This window comes from Perca flavescens, chromosome 7 (assembly GCF_004354835.1).
Source record: "Perca flavescens isolate YP-PL-M2 chromosome 7, PFLA_1.0, whole genome shotgun sequence".
Taxonomy (NCBI): domain Eukaryota; kingdom Metazoa; phylum Chordata; class Actinopteri; order Perciformes; family Percidae; genus Perca; species Perca flavescens.
This window is the reverse complement of record NC_041337.1, coordinates 11,542,476-11,560,834: the sequence shown is the minus strand read 5'-3', so window position 1 is coordinate 11,560,834 and position 18,359 is coordinate 11,542,476. Positions and strand designations below refer to the sequence as shown.

At 39.0% G+C, this 18,359-nt stretch overlaps 3 protein-coding genes across 3 annotated transcripts; 2 read left to right on the top strand and 1 right to left on the bottom strand.

The window, feature by feature from the left end:
- Nucleotides 1–1,872: 1,872 nt before the first annotated feature.
- On the bottom strand, nucleotides 1,873–4,643 carry slc16a7 (solute carrier family 16 member 7). The gene is made up of 5 exons (XM_028582095.1): nucleotides 4,427–4,643; nucleotides 4,087–4,230; nucleotides 2,745–3,056; nucleotides 2,199–2,714; nucleotides 1,873–2,081 (listed from the first exon to the last, which is right to left on the bottom strand). The coding sequence occupies exons 1-5, from the start codon at nucleotides 4,641–4,643 to the stop codon at nucleotides 1,873–1,875; spliced, it is 1,398 nt and encodes a 465-aa protein (XP_028437896.1).
- A 780-nt stretch (nucleotides 4,644–5,423) lies between these two features.
- Nucleotides 5,424–8,653, top strand: LOC114559137 (uncharacterized protein At5g50100, chloroplastic). The gene is made up of 3 exons (XM_028583616.1): nucleotides 5,424–5,948; nucleotides 7,732–7,920; nucleotides 8,069–8,653. Exons 1-3 carry the CDS (start codon nucleotides 5,802–5,804, stop codon nucleotides 8,261–8,263), a joined length of 531 nt encoding a protein of 176 aa, XP_028439417.1. The 5' UTR covers nucleotides 5,424–5,801; the 3' UTR covers nucleotides 8,264–8,653.
- Nucleotides 8,654–12,677: 4,024 nt separating this feature from the next.
- LOC114558257 (calcium-independent phospholipase A2-gamma) lies at nucleotides 12,678–16,138 on the top strand. The gene is made up of 8 exons (XM_028582094.1): nucleotides 12,678–13,034; nucleotides 13,290–13,442; nucleotides 13,532–13,689; nucleotides 14,239–14,333; nucleotides 14,465–14,636; nucleotides 14,731–14,788; nucleotides 14,966–15,160; nucleotides 15,680–16,138. The coding sequence occupies exons 1-8, from the start codon at nucleotides 12,678–12,680 to the stop codon at nucleotides 16,136–16,138; spliced, it is 1,647 nt and encodes a 548-aa protein (XP_028437895.1).
- The last annotated feature ends 2,221 nt before the right edge of the window (nucleotides 16,139–18,359 follow it).

Here is an 18,359-nt window from a genome sequence, read left to right as displayed (position 1 = left end):
TTTGTACCCAAAACAGTACTCAATTTGGGTACTGTTGGGTTATTTACCCACACTAAAATATGGTTTTGTTGCGAACTGCATTTCATTTTCCTCTTTTTAAACTTACATGTCAGTATTTGTTTCTGTTTGTTAATAATATGTATATAATTTGTAGTTATGAATATGTTATTACAGTGTTGGAAATGTTGTGTGCATCTACTGTACATAAATATAAAAAATAACCAGCAGATTAATTCATAATGAAAATATTTATTAGTTGCAGGCCTATGAAATAGTTCAGAATTAGCTCCACCTCAACCAAGAGTAAACGGCTACTTACACATTAATGCATGAGTAATAATAATACAATGATATACTGTATAATAGCATATATATATATATATATATATACATATGCACGTGATTTTTAAAAAATACACTAAAAATACATTTGCGACAGTTTTATGATAAAACTAGAGCTTGTGTCAAAACAGTAATATTTTTGTTGATTGAAATTAAACCAGCAACCAAAGAGAAGACCGTCCACCCATAAGCCATGGATTTACACAGTTTTTTGGATTTTCAGATAATGTTATCTAAGGTTATAATGAAACGTATTGATTCCCTCAGTTTTTTGTCCAGTATTCGTCCATCTGAAAAAGGAAGTCAATATGCACCTTGCAGGAACATGATAAGAATGGATCATTTAGGCATACTTTTCTACTAATGGCATTGTTCTTTTCCTAAACACTACAGTATTATAACTATGCTGGTGTTACATGCACAATACTTTTTATGTCAGTGAGGCTAAGTAAAACATTTCAGTTCTATACTTGCAAATGCAAAATTATTATTAAACGCACATAAGACTTCCCAAGACGCTAAAATATTTCCGTAAACTCATAATGCATTTTTATAACTGTATTAAAGTGATGTCCCAGTGAAACAACTTGTACAGATCTCCAGGGCACTAAAAATGAATTCAACTTGAATAATGATTTTTTTTCTCTAAAAGTGGGAGTTAAACTTATGGGCAGCAGAAGGGGATTTCAAGGAAGGTATTTTTAAGAGAGATAGTGTGTACACTTTACAACAGACATTTCATTTTCTCATATTTGAATTGCTGCGCCCTTGGCAACCCATTCATAATATCTGCCAGTCCATGGGAGGGTCACGACCTAGACTTTGGAAAGCAATGCTGTAAAGAACCAAACCACCAATGAAGCTGCTTGTGGTTTATTTGAGGTTTAATAGGAGAGATGTGTTGCACTTGGTAGTGTCCAGTGCCATCTAGTGGTAAGAAGATGACATAAACGGTAGTGGTATGACTGCTGTGGGGTTTGACTAGTTATTTTATATCAGTCCCTCAGGAAAATTACTTTTTATTCATCCACTGAAGAAACAAAGAGGAACCATATTAGTTTATTGAGCCATTACGATAATTGCATTAAAATGAGCTGCAGCAGTTCTAGATGATTTATCATCAAAGGCCATAAAGAGTTACAGTTGGCACATGCTGTAATAATAACATATAAAATAACCATTAAAATACTAAATCTTGATCTGCGTAGAAAAGGTTCAAAGACTCCAACAACCTCATCCAAAGTAGAAAATAATTGTATACACATACATATATTGTACGTCCTGCTGTAAAGAGCCTATGCAGTGTCATCTGTCTATATCATTGGTTCCCAAACTTGGGTACATGTACCTCCAAGGATACGCAAAGTGACATAGGGGGTACGCTAATAAAAATAATGAATATAAGAGTGCGGGGTTGGGGGGTATGTAGCTGGAGGCTGAAAGTCTGAAGGGGTACGGAACTGTAAAAAGTTTGGGAAACACTGGTCTACATCAACTAAAAATCATAGCCAGCATGTTCATCCATGTGTTTCATGTGCTGTCACCATCCTGGCTCATTTTAAGTTGCACTGCCTCATCACAAGTCCTCAGCTCCAAAGCCACAGTCCCCCTCCGCTCCTCGTCCAGTTTCTTGTAGTTGAAGTAATGCATGATGAAGAAAAATATACCAGGCACCAGCATAAACACTCCACAAGCGTAGTACATGTATTTGTATTCCCCGAAAATATCAACCAGAGCTCCTGAAAGAGAAGATGCACACTTTATTGCTCACCATTTTAGAAATTCCTACATTTTGTTTGTGTTTACAATCTGAAAAAAATGTAATAAAAAAATCTTTGTACCCAAAGTTTACAAACCTGAAAGGGGAGGTCCAAGAAGCACCGGTCCACACTCGATAATGGTGACAAGTCCAACTGCACTGGAGAAGCGATGCGCTCCAACGAGGTCCATCAGAACTTCAAAAAGCAGTGCAGAAAGCATTCCAAACGCCAAACCAAAGAAGACAGCATAAACAACCAGACCCACATATCCAGGTAACAGTGGGCATATAAGGTGGCACACACCATTGTATGAAACTGCAAAACTAAAAAAGTATTGGATCCGTGGCCGAATCCATTTGGTGTTGCCAATGAAGCCAGTGGCTGGTCTGCTAAACATATCCACCAGAGCAAAAATAGAGAGCAAGAAAGCTGCTGAATATTCATCAATCCCTTGATGTTTGGCATACGGAGCCAGAAAGACCACAGGCGCGAAAAACCCAAAGAACATGACCACATTACCAATGAGATAAATGAGGAAGCCCCGGTGTTTGAAAAGTGCAGGATCTATGATTTTGTGCACACAGCCCTGACTCCTGCTCTCCTCTTGGTTTTCTTTAGTCAGAAGGTTAGCTGACTGTGCACTGGTGTCTGATGTAGCAGCTTCCTCAGCAGCTGCCCCATTGCATTCTGGTGGATCAGTCTTTGATTGGGCATTTTTGTGGACTGGTCTCATCAAAGCGCCAGCCACACAGCAGTTCAAAACAATGGATCCCAGGATAAGGAAGCTCCCTCTCCAGCCAAAAGAATCAAACAGAAACTGATTGAGAGGGGCCAGAGTGAACAGAACAACTGGACTACCTGTCATGGCGAGCCCGTTAGCCAGTGGCCTTTTGACCTGGAAGTAGGTACCTATAATCGTCAGCGCCGGCTGTAGGTTGAAGGCGAGGCCCAAACCTGTTCAAATAATAAAATGGCTCATTAACACACCATAAAAAATAGAATTTGTGATCATGATGCTGATGTCTCATTTAAAAATGAAATTTAAAGACATAAGGAAACAGTGAGGCATGTGGACAACTTTGTTCAACGTTGTTCAGAGAGGAATACTGATTTTGATTTAATTCCAGCGACTATTATGAAGCTAGACCATAAAACCATCACCTTGACCTTAAGGAGGTAGGATAGCATTTTTAGTAGCTATAAAAATTCAATATTATTATTATTTGATCTTTTTTGCAATAATGAGCTGATTAAAGGTTTCAAAAATGTACTAAAATTTGAAGATGTCGCCATGGCTTTAAGGAAACTGTGACAGACTTCTTTCACTATAACGTTCTCTGCAGATGAATCAGTAATGAAAATAATTGTAAGTTGCAACCCTTAGTATTAATTCTGACATTATATTACATGTTATGTCCATAGCGTATTGAGTACTTCTTAATTTTATAGATAAAATCAGACACTTTGCCGATGTACAGTTCCTTTCTGTGCCTCATGTAAATCATCTCTACTAGATTATAGATTAGGCTAAAGTTTAAAGTCTGAGAGGTTTGTTTACTCACTTGTATTATCATGAGGTCTAGCGTAGCCTACATGGAGGCATGTGGGGATTTTCTAAATGCATCTGATTAGTGAGTAATTTTCAAAAACAAGGTCTTACCCAAGTCTGCGTATTGCTCTGATAGTACAATTTTAACAAGGCATGGATATTTCATTGTGATTTGAGTACAAATGTACACATTTCACAGAATGGCCCAAGTTTACTCTACACAGCGGCACATATGACACTAGTGGACTGACCCTGATATTCAAAAAACTCCTTCCTCCTGTGTAAGCTGGCGACAACCAGGCAACATAAAGCAAACATTACAAAGAACAGCAGCAACCTCACTAGTAACATTACTGAAAAACTAAATTAACTCTAGCTCATCTAATATGATTATTAAGAATATATGTATGCCTATATATACTGTATATTACTTACCTCCAATTACTCCAACACAAAGATACAGATGCACGATAGTCTTGCCAAAAGAAGCAAGTATCATGCCAGTGCTAACCATGAGCCCACCGACCATAACCACAGGTCTGCTGCCATAACGGTTGACAAGTAAACTGCTCACAGGTCCTGTACAGAGGAGAGAAATATCTCACTTTCTTAGTACCATCTTTCACTAAAAGTTTACAGCACTGAGGTTATATCTGTTTTGTTTACAAAATGTATGATGGAATAACTTTGCTCAGTCAAAATATTGTTGGGAAACAAGAGTTTTTTTCTTTTAAATGCCTTTGTCACATTTTGAAAATGTATGATGTTCACTGACCTCCTGCATACATAGAAGCGAGCATGACTGAGGACAGCCAGGCAATCTCACTGTAGGAAACAAAGAAATATTCCTGAATCTCCTTAAAGTAGATGGTGAGGGACTTGGGAAAGGCATAGGAGAATCCTATGGAGATGAAAGCGCCAAAGACGACAGCCCAGCCCCAGCCTCCATCTGGTGGTGTGTAGCCTAGTTTGGTTGCTGTTGCAGGGGCCATGATCAATCCACTGACTGGATAGTGGGAACAAGTAAAAGAAGTAAACAGAGTAAAAACAACTGCACATTTTCAAAGCTGTGGTAATGCACATGATGCAAACCCTACAACAACATTCACAAGAGCTCACCTCTGCACAATCCTTGAAACCGTGTTGGCCAGACTATAAACCCTGTTGTTGTACCAGACTGTGGCTGCCTCAGAAAGACCCTGCTTTAAGGCCTTTGATCTCATCACGTGTGCTTGCATGACAAATACAAGTGACCATACACAGAAAAAGCAACAACCCTCCTGGAGACCAAATTTATTTTGTTAGCATTCAACAATAACATAAGTCCCTTGAGCCTCAGCCACAGATGTTCCATCAATGCCTTGTGGGATCTGTTGTTGTTGAATAATAACAAAATAAGATGTGTTTTATCCGAATTAAATTGATGGAGGTGCTGAAATTGAATTAGACATTACAGGATATACCATTTTAGATTAGAATATAACCAGGAACCCCAAGTATTTTGTTTCAGCTATTTAGAAAGGATTATGAAAAGCACTCTGTGGGAAATTACAAAATAATAATGTATGAGGACATGCTGAAATATTACTAAGCCAATAAATTTACAGATGCTCATTTGTCTCATCTATCTCCAAAAGGTCTCATCTAACTCCAAAAGACAAATAAAAGTGAGAAACAGGCTATCTATGGGGTGGGATTACAATTTTGTTCCACTGACATTTGGATAGAAAAAAAGTAGCAGAGTGGGACCTCCCACGGAAACATCCACTACACTTCAGTCACCCAATCACCACGCCTCCTTCAGTCATGCTTCCCCGGCGGGTCAGCTGTGGCTTCTGCTATTTACAGTTTATATGAATTTAACTTTCATTCACCAAATAGTCGGGTGTAAAGTAAGGACGATAGATAATGTTTGAGGTGTTTCTGTCGAGCGTTTATTTTGAACACCATACAGCACGTGACTGTTACTCAACCGCTTGTGTAACACATGCATTGCTGGCTAGTAACATTAGCTAATGTTAGCTGTTACGACAAAGTCAGGTAGCCTACTGTGAGGAAGGAAATTACTTATATAATGTCATCGGTGTAGCTAGTTTGTTGGCTGTTAAATTAGCACGTTTACCGCTGTGGTGGGTTCAGTGTATTTGCAAATGTTTTCCCAAGTGAGAGCATGGTTGGTGTCGGGTTTGACCAAATTTCCCAGTTGTGTAAACTCAACGACCGCAATAAGTGTGGCACCTGCCCTCTGCAGCAGGCATCGGTATCGGACCTTCAGCTCTGAGTCTGCAGGTGTCAAGGTAAGCTTCTCTGTGGTAACGTTCCTACAGTCGACACATAACACGGTTTTAATTTATTATCATTCATCAATGAAGGCTCTGTTTACAGGAGCTTTAGGGGCTTTGGTTTTTCACTTTCCAATAATCACAGTCTAGTCAGGGTCTTTCTACCAATGGTCTGTATTTCTCTGTAAGCTGTTGCATATTCAGGTTGTTTGCTGTTAGCCAGTTAACGTGAGATTAATTCCAACCATATAAAACACAATGACAAAATGTATGTCTACTTTGATCTCATACCCTTTCTTATATTAGGCATCTAAACGCAACAATCCTATCAGATGGTGTAGCCATCCAAGACAAACCAAATTGTTATATAGTAATCTTACATTTGTGTGCTAATAACCAATACCATTTAAAGATAAGAACATATGACCTATCCAACAACATTTATTTGAATGGAAGAAGTCAGATGTTGCAACTGACCACAAAACCTGGGGACAGTGTATATATAACTGGTCTACCTTGAGTCAATGTGCTGATGTTAGTTATGTACCCCACAATGACTTGTGTATGTGGAAAAATACTGTTTGGTCTGTTTAGATATGGCTGCTTAGCTTTGGTAGCAACAAATTCCCACTCTATCAGCCATGACCGAACACTATTTGCTAGCTAGACACACTGGCATTGACATATGCCATGTCACTTAGAAGTTAACAAAACACTGTTTCAAACTTAGTAATGTTTGATTAAAGCATACAAAAGGTCAGGACAGTAATACAAATACATCTTATGAAAAAAATGATTTGCATACCTTAAACAATTTAATTTATTCAAATACAGCAGGGAATGTTGAAAGCGTCTTCTTGATGGGGGAGAGTCAAACTGAGCATACAGCAGCATGGCATCATGACTTTGCGTAAATATACACGCCACTTTCATAAAGCAAAATGGCGTGTTATTGTACGCATTTTCAGCTATCCACGTGTATGCCTACACTGTATACAGCTGATGTAAACATACCCACCACGTGGCCTCGCCACGTTGCGTGCAACGTCACACGCCTGTAAAAAAAAAAAAAAAAATAGTTGGGTTTACGAAAAGAACACAGGGAAACCCTTTAGTAACAAAACAGTGACAAAAACACGGAAAATAACGACAAAAACACGCTTAGGAACACAATAAATGGTTGGGTTTAGGAAAGAAACATTGGGTAAGGCTGAAAAATCGCTGCACGCCCGTTTCTTTATACTACACTTTTTTTCTTTTCCTGGTGGAAATGGTTACTTGCAAAAGTTGTTGGTAGTTGTCTTCCAAGTATTATGTAAGTACTGATGAAAAATTATACTGTTGCACAAGTAATCCCTTTTGAAACAGTTTTTCTTTTCATTTTTCATTTATTCGGTTTACTTGATTTTGTAATTTCTAAAGGTTTTCATTTGAATAGTGTAATACAAAACACTATTAACTCTTATGGTTATAATATCATTTCAGCTAGCATTCAATTTCAATATTTTGTTGAGTTCCAGTTTTCGCAGTGTTATTTATTGTTCCCCTTTCATCATTGGTTGTCTAGAACATTAGTAATTGGACTCCTTTTCTGAATCAAATGTGGCTCAAACACTTGGTATACAATATTGAAGCAGAACTGGACAGGAACTATTTGTACACAACACAGTATATATTAATATGGTTGCCACTCAACCTTTGCCAGCTGGAAATCCCTTTTCTCCACTATTAGTCATTTTAAGGAAATATTCAGTGCTGAAAGAGAAAATTGAAGAATCTTTTCCCTGCTCTGTTTCAGGTGCTGTATGATGGGCTTTGTCCAATATGTGTGACGGAGATCCGGTTCCTCCAATTTCTGCAGAGAAACCGGCCTGGGAAAGTATATTTTATTGATATCTCCCTGCCAGACTATGATGTAGAGAAATACAAGGGTGTCAGCTACGCGATGGCCATGGAGGAAATGCATGCAATTGATGAGAAAGACGAGGTAAACATACATTCCACTGGCTTTACTAGTACTGTAATATTCTGTATATCAAGTTGCCATTTTGAAAAGATTTTTGCAGATAAGCCTTAATGTAGTAGTATTAGCCTAACTATTATGCCAGTCGACTGACCCCTTTTTGCATTGGCAGGTTCACCGTGGGATCCCAGCGTTTGCAGTCATGTACAGTGCAGTGGGCCTTGGCTGGTTGGGTCGCTTCATGATGTGGTCACCTGTGAGACCATTCATGGACAAGTCCTATGCCATCTTTGCCAGGAATCGCTTAAAGTGGACTGGACGAGGTGAGGAGTGCAGAACGGGACGGTGTGAAAAGAAAACGCATTGACTTGTGACCACTAAGAAAATAAAGTATGTTTCATGAGTTCATTGAACATGAGGAAGAACTGGATGGTTTTTCCTGCTTAACCATCAGTTTATTATCAATTTGTCTGGAAGAATTAAAGACTGTTCTTAGCTGGAGAGAAATATTTGCTGCCGAATTTGTATGTGTATGTTGTGAAGCTATAATTTGCTGCAGAATTTCTTTACTAGAGCTAGACTGTAAGTTTGATTAAACATCTTCAGTTTAAGTGATGAAAACCTCTACTACAAAATATCTGAAAACAATGATAGTAATAGAGATGTTGATATTGCAAGATAAACGTGAAAAAAAAAAACCTTTAAAATACAGGAAATGGCCTAAATAAAAATAATTATGTACAGTATAATGTGTCATATTGGCATCCAAATAAATGTTATAAAAAAAAACACCATTTCCTCAGGATTTTTGTATATTTGTGTCAACTCATGCTTGTTTTCTCATCATTTGCATCTCTAAACTTTGTAACTCCTAACTATAAAAACATGACGTAAAAAGCTTTACTGCAAAAGAATGAGAGAAATGGTGTACTGTATACAAGACTGTCATATTATGACTAATATACAGAACAGAGAAAATTACTGAAGCAAAATGCAGGTAATTTCCTGTTGCACAGTGTCTCCGATTGAGGTTCATTCAAAAGCAGAGAGTAGATGAACTGCCAGGAATCTGCCACTAGATGTCATTTTAAGTCTTAAAATAATCAGGGGTAACCCTTATTACTATGGAATTGTGTTATATGGCAGTCATGATTATTTGTCAGATCATGATTGACCTGTTCATTTAAAGTTGACTTGTAAAAGATATAAGCAGAAATGATGGGTGATATCAATATTTAGTGTATCTCATAGCAAAGGAAACTCAGAAACCAAAACTGACTGAATTGGCATGGCGTTTGTAATTTGAATTGCAATTTGTAAGTAATATCTGTGTGCTGGTGGACCGATACAGACAAAAGAGTTTTTAATTCCACAGGAACCTGTGTGATTCATCAACAATATATTATACAACGCAGAAGAGTGTGTGCTCTTCAGAGATTATAAGTGTTGTTGCTGTAGCCTCTAGGACAGTGATGTTGACAAAACATACTCTGATTGATATAAGGCACACACAATTTTGATTTACATGCTTTTTGTATTTTGCTATTCTTTTCCACAACCGCAATCTAAATGATTAAAATGCATTTCATACTTTAGATAAACAAGGCAGGAACAATGGAGAAATTGGGCTGGTATAGAAATGCAATTATGTAGATTATCATTTATTTTTCAAATTATATATTTACAAAAACTGACTGCAAAACTACAACATACTTTAGTTGTATAATTTTTTTTAATTAAGATTAAATACCGTAAGAAACTATTCTATTGTTCACACCTTTTTGCTGTAAATACAGTCAGTGCAGTATATTAAAGTTTATTATTAAATGCCTTTTCAGGGCACAGTTGTGAAAGGACCTGCTTGTGCCTTGTAATTACTCAATCTATACTGGGTAATTAAAAAAAGTACTTACAGAGTCAGTTAGTTCTATGTGTTATTGTTTTGTATCACCTGTTGTGGCCTGTGCACAGTTTTTAAGAAGTCAGTCTGTTTTGGAGGGAGGTGTGATTGTGATTGTGTGTGTTGTGCTGTGACATAAGAAGCCGCTAATATCAGCTCACTGAGGCCCTTGAGTTGTCACCCTGTCCCTAATTTAAGACTTGTACTTCCAGTCTGGTGGTCAACACATGACATGCTTGTCAGCCCTCCCCCACCCCACACCAACCCCCCAGCCCAGCTCAGCCAATGAGATTAAAGGACTGCTCAAGAGAAGGGTTAAATTAAGTATCAAAACACAGAAGAAATAGTGCTTCTGAAGGTTTGTCAGAAGGTGTGTACTGGATTTTTTTTTTTTTAAACAGACGTGGTTGAAGAGGATTTGTGAATACAGAAGAACTAGCTGTTGTGTTTCAGGTAAATCTTCAGTTTATGCTTTTATCGGACATTCCCTTTCAAGGTTAGAGTAGCTATAAGCTGCTTTGGTGTATGACCTTCCCCCTACTTATATATATATATATATATATATATATATATATATATATATATATATATATATATATAATACAACCATAGTAGGCTACAGTAGTTGTAATTGTGACTATGTAATGGCCAAGCTGTTAGCCGTTCTCTTTGTGAATGCACCACAGATGGTGTTAATGAATGCACTTTGTTTTAAATAGTGATTAGGTATACTCATTTGCTGAGGATATTAGAGACACTATGGGAAAAGCTGCCTGTTTTTCTCACATTTCTATATCACATTGCATACATAGATCCATTGGAGGAATAATCTGTATAGGTCATGTACACTGATGTACGTGCTCTTAGGTTTCATGTCACATTTATGAGCAGGCAGTACTAGGAAACGGTGGCAGTGCAAGGTTATTGTGGAACATAATGTTTATGCACAATCAGCTAACCCTGAAATGCACACTTAGTGCCTCTGCTCTGAACAGAGGAGATATTGATATGCCAAACTTACTTGATACTTAGACATATATTTTTAACTGACGTTTGTGATTTCTGTTTTGAAAAGTAATTCATTTGATGAAACTTTATGTTTTGTATCAATTATTGGATTTAAGTTAGTTATAATTTGCATATAGTTTTTTCCCTAGAGGATTAATCCTAATGACTTTGGTCATCCCCTGAATTTTCCTTTAGTGCCAACAGCAGATCAACATATTCAATTGTTAGTGTACAGGCTGACATCTTTTGTTGTTATTAAAATGTATCAACAACTTTTGGATGGATTGCCATGAAGTGTGGTACAGGCATTCCGGTTCCCCTAAAGATTGATTGTAATAACTTTGATCCGCTGATGCCAGGTCAAAATTTCAAATTGTCCTATACTTTAATTTATGACTAAATACTTGCAAAAATGACATTCCATCAGCCTCAGTTGTACTTGGTTTAGTGCCAATGAGCAAATGTTAGCATGCTTTTTGCTTACATGTTAAACTAAAATGGTGAACATGGTAAATAGTATACCTGCTAACATCAACATGCTACATTGTTATTATGAGCTTGTTAGCATGCTAATGTTAGCATTTAGTTAAAGCCTCACTGTGCCAAACTACAGCCTCACAGAGCTGCTACAGTAGAATGGCTGTAGACTCTGGTTCTAATGTGTTTTCTTTGTGTTTTCTTAGATTCCTGTTGCAAATGCTGTTAGGACCTAAATCTATGCAAGTTTAGGGTGACATTCGTACTTTGATTAATTGCTGCTCACTACATCAGGTCAAACATGGGTCGCTACCTCTGCACCAACTTGTGTTCAAGTTCAGTGAACAAGACTTTGAGATCATACTGCAAAATTAGGTACCTAATGAGCCTTCTCAGAAAGCACCATCGTCTGGCTAAAGCACCACTTGGCCTGGACCTCCACAGATATTCACTGCTGTCATCTCCTCATCCGTCCAGATTGACGAGAAAAGCAACTTTTAAAAATGTCAACTACAATGATACAGGCTCTACCTCTAACCACTTCCTCAGAGATTTTACCAAAGAATTGAAACATCTCCAGCCGGTGCGTTTTTACTCGTCCTCCAATAAGAATACATTCAAACCGGAAGCTCCAATTGGGATCTTTGAGGAGCCTCAGAACAGTTTTCTTTTGAGGTCGCTGGGAGGACGTCTTGGTGAATCATTTAATAGATTGTCCAGACATATTAACATTTATTTCAAGAGAATGGATGTTGTACATCTAGCTGAAAATGCCAGCCTTGTTGTCACAACTCCAGAATATCTTGGCAGATCACAAAAGAGTAGTCAAAGTCAACATGCAGCCAAAGAGAGATATATATCCAAGGGCAAAGACACAACGCAGACCTTGAAAACCAAAGACACACAGGAGAGCTCAGGAACAAGTCCTTCAAGACAGAACAACTCTGGACTCCAACTATTTCACATCAGCAATTTGGCGACAACATTCGGTGAGAGCTACAGTTACGTGGCTAGTCACATTAACTCAGTCTTCTCTCGTGGTTTTGCAAAAGTTAAAATGCAGGAAAATGTGGAAACCATGTCTTCCAGCAGAGGGACAAACAAGAGGCTAAAAAGGAGACACATGCAAAACACTTACATCATGAAGTCTAAAGAAGCGGAAATGTCTCAAGTGAAATCGGGTGCTGATCAGGCAACAGTGGAACCTAACAATATCTCCAGCAGCTGGGAGGAGGGCTACCGCCACTTTGCAAGGCACATCAATAAATACTTTAGTGCCAAGGTTACCGAAGAAGTTAACCAAGATCAGAATAGGAGAGAACAATTTCCTGTGGAAAAAAATAGCACTTACAAAAAACACTTTTCAGCAAAGTCCACCTCACAAACTCAAAGTGCCATGTCTCAACTGAAGCAAGACGAACCTATCATCCATGAAACTGGAGGACTTTTCCACAGCAACCGTAAAACCACTAACTTTGGGGAGAACTTCTTCCAAATGGCCGGTCACATCAATCAATATTTCAAGGGTCAGAGTGGATTGGATGAGGACAATGATAGAAATCTCCTAACGGAGATGGACCCTAAATCTGCTACCTCTGAGAGACTGAAGACTGTATCCTTTATGGACTGCCTTTGCAACCCCACAAGCGCCATCCCTGATTTGCTGAGTGCTTATCTAAAACTGGGCCCCTTGTCCCAGCCCGGTAAGCTCAAACCGGCTATGACTTCCCCAGAGGCAATGCTAAATAGAAAGGTGAGTTGAAGTTACGTTGATAAAAATAAATTGATTGACAGTCTATAAACCTACACAGTGTGTCCCTTAAAGCATGACCTGACATTGCCTCATGCATAATCTCATTCTTTAAGCGTGTACAGCAGGGTGTTCAAGATTTTAATATTAACTAGTGCTCAGGTCCCCTACAGGTTGTAAAAACATTGCTGGTTCTGTTACAGAAGCTTAAATACATCAACTGTTGTGCAAAACTAATTTCTGGTTGTATGTTCTCAGGTTGTCTTGAGTCGGAGGCAGGCAGAGGAAATGACACAAGGGTTGATTGGCACTCTGTCACAGGCTTCCTCTCCAGAAGCTCTGACTGCCTGCGTGGAGGCACTCAATGAACACCTTATCCATTACCCATCATGCAAAGCTTTAATGTGGCAGGTCTGTTGGATGTGATACAATCACATTTACAAACGTTAAACAAATATGATTTGACCTCAGTGAATTCTTAAAGATGTTTCTGTTTCCAGGAGAAAACCGCGGTCACATTGTTAAGAAAGCGAAGAACCTGCAGAGATAACCAGGTGCTTCAGAGCGCCTTAAGAGAAAGCTTTGCTTTAATTGGCTACGTGGATCCAGTCAAAGGCCGTGGCATTAGAGTGCTCTCAATTGATGGTGGTGGCACAAGGTAACTGTAGGAAAATGTATCATTAATGAATCATGGCCCTTTAACAATGCAGAGAGCATGAACAGCACTAGAGCAGCAACATCTGATATTTTCATTATCACTTAATCTCTCATTTGTTTTCTCAATAATCAGTAGGTTGTTTTTTTGTCTATAAACCAGAAAATAGTGATAAATATCCATTAAGTCTTCAATTTGCATGTTTCATCTGACCAACAGTGCAAGACACAACAATATTTAATTTACTGTCATATAAGACAAAGAAAAGTAGCAAACCTTAAATGTGGCAGGTCTGTTGATTAAAGAGCTGGAAAGAGAGAATGTTTGACTTTTTTGCTTGGAAATGATTCAAAGGATTTATCGATTATCAGAATTGTTGCCAATTGATTTTCTGTCTAATTGATTTATCAACCAACTGTTACAGCTCAACTCAGAACCCTGTTCAAGATGGTCTCTGTCCTGTGCTTTGTATATACTTACTTTACTTTTCAACTCATCGTAATGTTTATTATTCTTCATTTAATATTCAGTTGTTGGCTTTGCCTTTTCCAGAGGTGTGGTGCCTTTGCAGGTATTAAAGCTACTGGAAGCTGAGACAGGCAAGAAAATCCACCAGCTGTTTGACTACATCTGTGGAGTGAGCACAGGTGACAAACTACAGAACTGAAAGTTACTAAAAATGACAATAAAATGTATTATCAACAACATCTCGATGATTCTCAGTCTGAATGTATCAGTTTGTGTCTCACTCGTGTGTCTCTGCATGTGTTTATTAAAGGTGCCGTCCTAGCCTACATGCTGGGCCTGGCCCATTTTTCTCTGGAAGAGTGTGCAGACATGTATCGTCGTTTTGGCTCCGAAGTGTTTCGGCAGAACCCGCTGGTTGGTACCGTAAAGATGGGCTGGAGTCACTCTTACTATAGCACTGACACCTGGGAGACAATACTACGGTATTTACGTAAAAGATTCAAACACTATACAAGTACTCCAGTGAATTTAGTAAGACAGCACGTCTGACAGAATCTTCTGTTTTATCCTGTTTAGAGAAAAGCTGGGAAATAGAGTACTTATCAAAACAGCCAGGGATGAGTTGACTCCTAAGGTAAAAGCACTTCAATCACCATAGCAGTTGATTCTATGAAATTTTACAAATCACCACCAGGCTCACAGCTCTGATAAAAATAATGTTGGATTAATGATGCTACAGCTGCTAAAGTAAATCCCACCCCTGTTGAATACAGAATATGATTAGACATAAAAGTATTTGGTATCTGCTCAGGTTTCAGCAGTCAGCGCAGTGGTAAACTGGGGTACCACTCCAAAAGCCTTTGTCTTCCGCAACTACAACCACAAACCAGGCTCTCTCAGCCGCTACGCCGGAGGCTCAGTCTGCCAGATGTGGCAGGCAGTGCGAGCATCATCGGCTGCCCCAGGATACTTCCAGGAGTTCCCCTTACAAAGTGACATTCACCAGGTAGGAAACTGCTGTCCTCAAAATGATGCTACTGAAGACAGAAGAAATTTGGTAAGTGAATGATTTTCATATGGCCAACAATTACTAAAATGACAGGATTGTTGTCCTTAGCATATTGCCAAACCGACTTTATAACTTGTGCACACAAAGCCTTGTTTTTTGATCAAGAAAAAAATTTAAGATCTGGGATGAGAAAAAGTTTAAAGACCCTTGCCTGTTCTCCCTAAAATGTAGAATATCCTCTCTTGAGCAAAGAAAATACATAACTGCCCCCCCTTCTCTGGCCTCCTCCCCACCTCACCTCCCTAATTATTTTCAAACAGTATAACAGTATTACAGTTATTACTAAAGTTGTTTCATTATCTATATTCAAGCTTTAAGTTAATTAAATAGAATCAGGATGTTGAAAGGGTTCTGTGTTTTGGCACAAATGGCTTTGAGCGGGATAGAATAGAGATACAAATAGAGAACAAAATACCTGTCCTATACACTTTTAGATTATTGTCTGTGTCTCCGTAGGATGGAGGAATTATCCTAAACAATCCCTGTGCCTTGGCTGTCCATGAGAGCCGTCTATTGTGGCCCAACCAGCCCTTCCAGTGTGTGCTGTCCCTTGGCACCGGTCGCTATGACAATGCAAAGAGGGGACCTGCCACCTCCACCAGCCTGAGGGCCAAAATCAGCACCCTGATCAACAGTGCTACAGACACTGAAGGGGTCCACACCCTTTTGGATGATCTGTTGCCTCCAGACGTGTACTTCCGCTTCAACCCCATGTTGAGTGCTGTGGTGTCCCTGGATGAGAGCCGTCCACGGGCCATGGACCAGCTGCAGAGAGACACCCAGAACTACCTGGAGAGAAACCGGCCCAAACTGGCCAGGCTCTGTTTGGTGCTTGGGGCGGAGCGCTCAGCTGCAAGCAGAACTAAGGACTGGATGAGTGAGAGGGCCTGGGAGATGAAGCAGAGATGGGTGTGAGTAGGTACAGTAGGTTGCATGTCTACATACAGGCCGTGGACTAAATAACAGAAACACCTTAAAGTACAACAACCACCCTGATGTACTGAAGCAATTTGGTTTGTTGTTGAGACCTTGCATGTGTCGCTTCAACTCAGTGGTCATTTTTAGCTGTGGCTCTATCGTTGTTGGTCATCTTACTTTCAAAAAGTAATTATTTACAGTTACAAATTACTTCTCCCAAAAAGTAATTGAGTTAGTAACTCAGTTACCACATTGTAAAATTGATTAGCAAAGTAACTGTGACGTTATTTTGTATGTTCTATAATGCTATTACGTTCTATAACATCTTTAATGTCAAAGATGTTTATATTAACTGATTGAAGAATAAAAACACTATATACAGTATCACCTGTTGCTGACCGGAAAAATCTAGCGTTGCTTGTTTTAACAGAGTGGCTCCGTCTCCTTCGCTGGAGTTCACGCTAGCTGCATTTGGGCTTGGGGTTGGGTTAGTAGCAGCAACAAGTGTCGTGTTAGCATGTGTTGATGTGAGGTGCTTCATAAGATTTGAGTTGCTTGAGGCAGACGTGGATAAAGTCTTTTTTCCTGGGCATAGCGTGCATGTTACATAAACATTCTTGCCTTTAATTTCAATGAGGGAGAAGTAGTGCCGGTACTTCCAGTTCAAGAACGCTACCTTTGAATTTCCCTGGATCGTTGCTATTGTCGCTGTCTTGTGTTTAGTGGTAGTCAGAGCGTGCAGTGAGACAGCGTGAGCAGGGCATCCGCCCACCCAGTCAATCATCATGGCATCTGCAATGGTGTCATCATCCCCACCCCTGTTCTCTCCAGGCAGCTGGTGTGTAGCCAAAGCCTGAAACCTCGCGCTTCATTCAACCAAGTAACGAGCCACTTTACATTCTCAGTAACGATAACGGCGTTGCATCGATGGGAAAAGTAATTAATTAGATTACTCCGTTACTGAAAAAATAACGCAGTTAGTAACGCCGTTATACTTAAACGCCGTTACTCCCAACACTATGGATGGCAAAGTCTGTCCACCACTGTTGTATTTTGTGTTTAGTGCTAATAAGCAAACATTTTGCTAACACGCTGAACTAAGATGGTGAACATGGTAAACATTATAGCCTACCTGCTAAACATTATAGCCTAGCTGCTAAACATAAGCATGTTAGCATTGTTATTGTGAGCATGTTAGTATGCTGGCAGTTACTATTTAGCTCAAAGTAAAGTAGAGTTTAACAGATCTGCTTGTGTGTCTACAGGTTTCATACGTGTGAACGAGACCAGAGTTGTATTTTTGTCTCAAGTCTATTGCCTTGTGTGTTGGGCTCCTAGTGATGCTAAAACACGGTTGTCCTAGACTAAATACTGTGCCTGAATGCATCCTGCGTAGACACAGACGGACCACTAAAGCTGCTACTGCTCTGCCAATGTGGTGCTTTCCTTGTGTGTAGACACATTGTTGGTGAAGTTTGTAGTCTTATTAATCAAATATCTTATTGAGGGTCTACATGTGACAACATTGTTTATGCCAGTTTTCTGTTTTTAGCATCTGTTGTTTTGAAACTTCCCCTTGCCAAAATATGTGATTAGTAGTGTTCGCAGCTGAACTCACAATTACAAAGCCAGCTACGTAGGTGAATTGTATTAAGTTATGTACTGATCTGCAGCATGCATCAGATTTAGAGGAGGTTGAACAATCACCAATTTTATAAGGGATTTTTCATGTCTGTATGAGACAACTTCCACAGGAACAAAGAAGCCAGATGCTGCACTTGCTGCTAAGCTGCAAGTTCATCAATATTTTTTGTATCATAATATGTTTCTGATGTTTTGTCCACTTCCTGTTATACATGTACTGTTTGTCAAATCAATAGGATGTTGTCACCATGCTTCACTTACATATAACACTTTGTTTGATGACTTCTTGATAGATGTACAGAACGTTCAAGAAATAAGCACTTCCGTGCACTTTATTAAAAAAGCTTTGTGTAAGGTGCACATTTTACATTATTTACTATCTGATCATAACTATTAATGTTGCAGTTGTCAGTGTTGTTATGTAATATAAGCTTTAAGTCATACTTTCATGTGACATCACAGATGATATAGTGCAAATTGTGCTATTGGGTATAGCTTTAGAGTATTTGTTTTGAATAAATTAATATTTATGAAGACCACTCTCCTTGTCATTTAACATGTTTTGCCTCGTACT

What these genes read in the sequence shown, in the direction of transcription:
- LOC114559137 (XM_028583616.1), top strand. Translation starts at nt 5,802, where the DNA reads ATGTTTTCCCAAGTGAGAGCATGGTTGGTGTCGGGTTTGACCAAATTT. An exon ending in CTGAGTCTGCAGGTGTCAAG is followed by an intron (nt 5,949 to 7,731) that starts GTAAGCTTCTCT and finishes GCTCTGTTTCAG; the next exon opens with GTGCTGTATGATGGGCTTTG. An exon ending in CAATTGATGAGAAAGACGAG is followed by an intron (nt 7,921 to 8,068) that starts GTAAACATACAT and finishes TTGCATTGGCAG; the next exon opens with GTTCACCGTGGGATCCCAGC.
- slc16a7 (XM_028582095.1), bottom strand. Translation starts at nt 4,643, where the DNA reads ATGGCCCCTGCAACAGCAACCAAACTAGGCTACACACCACCAGATGGA. An exon ending in CGCTTCTATGTATGCAGGAG is followed by an intron (nt 4,231 to 4,426) that starts GTCAGTGAACAT and finishes TCCTCTGTACAG; the next exon opens with GACCTGTGAGCAGTTTACTT. An exon ending in TCTTGGACCTCCCCTTTCAG is followed by an intron (nt 2,082 to 2,198) that starts GTTTGTAAACTT and finishes CTTCTCTTTCAG; the next exon opens with GAGCTCTGGTTGATATTTTC.
- LOC114558257 (XM_028582094.1), top strand. Translation starts at nt 12,678, where the DNA reads ATGTCTCAACTGAAGCAAGACGAACCTATCATCCATGAAACTGGAGGA. An exon ending in GCAAAGCTTTAATGTGGCAG is followed by an intron (nt 13,443 to 13,531) that starts GTCTGTTGGATG and finishes TTCTGTTTCCAG; the next exon opens with GAGAAAACCGCGGTCACATT. An exon ending in GGGATGAGTTGACTCCTAAG is followed by an intron (nt 14,789 to 14,965) that starts GTAAAAGCACTT and finishes GTATCTGCTCAG; the next exon opens with GTTTCAGCAGTCAGCGCAGT.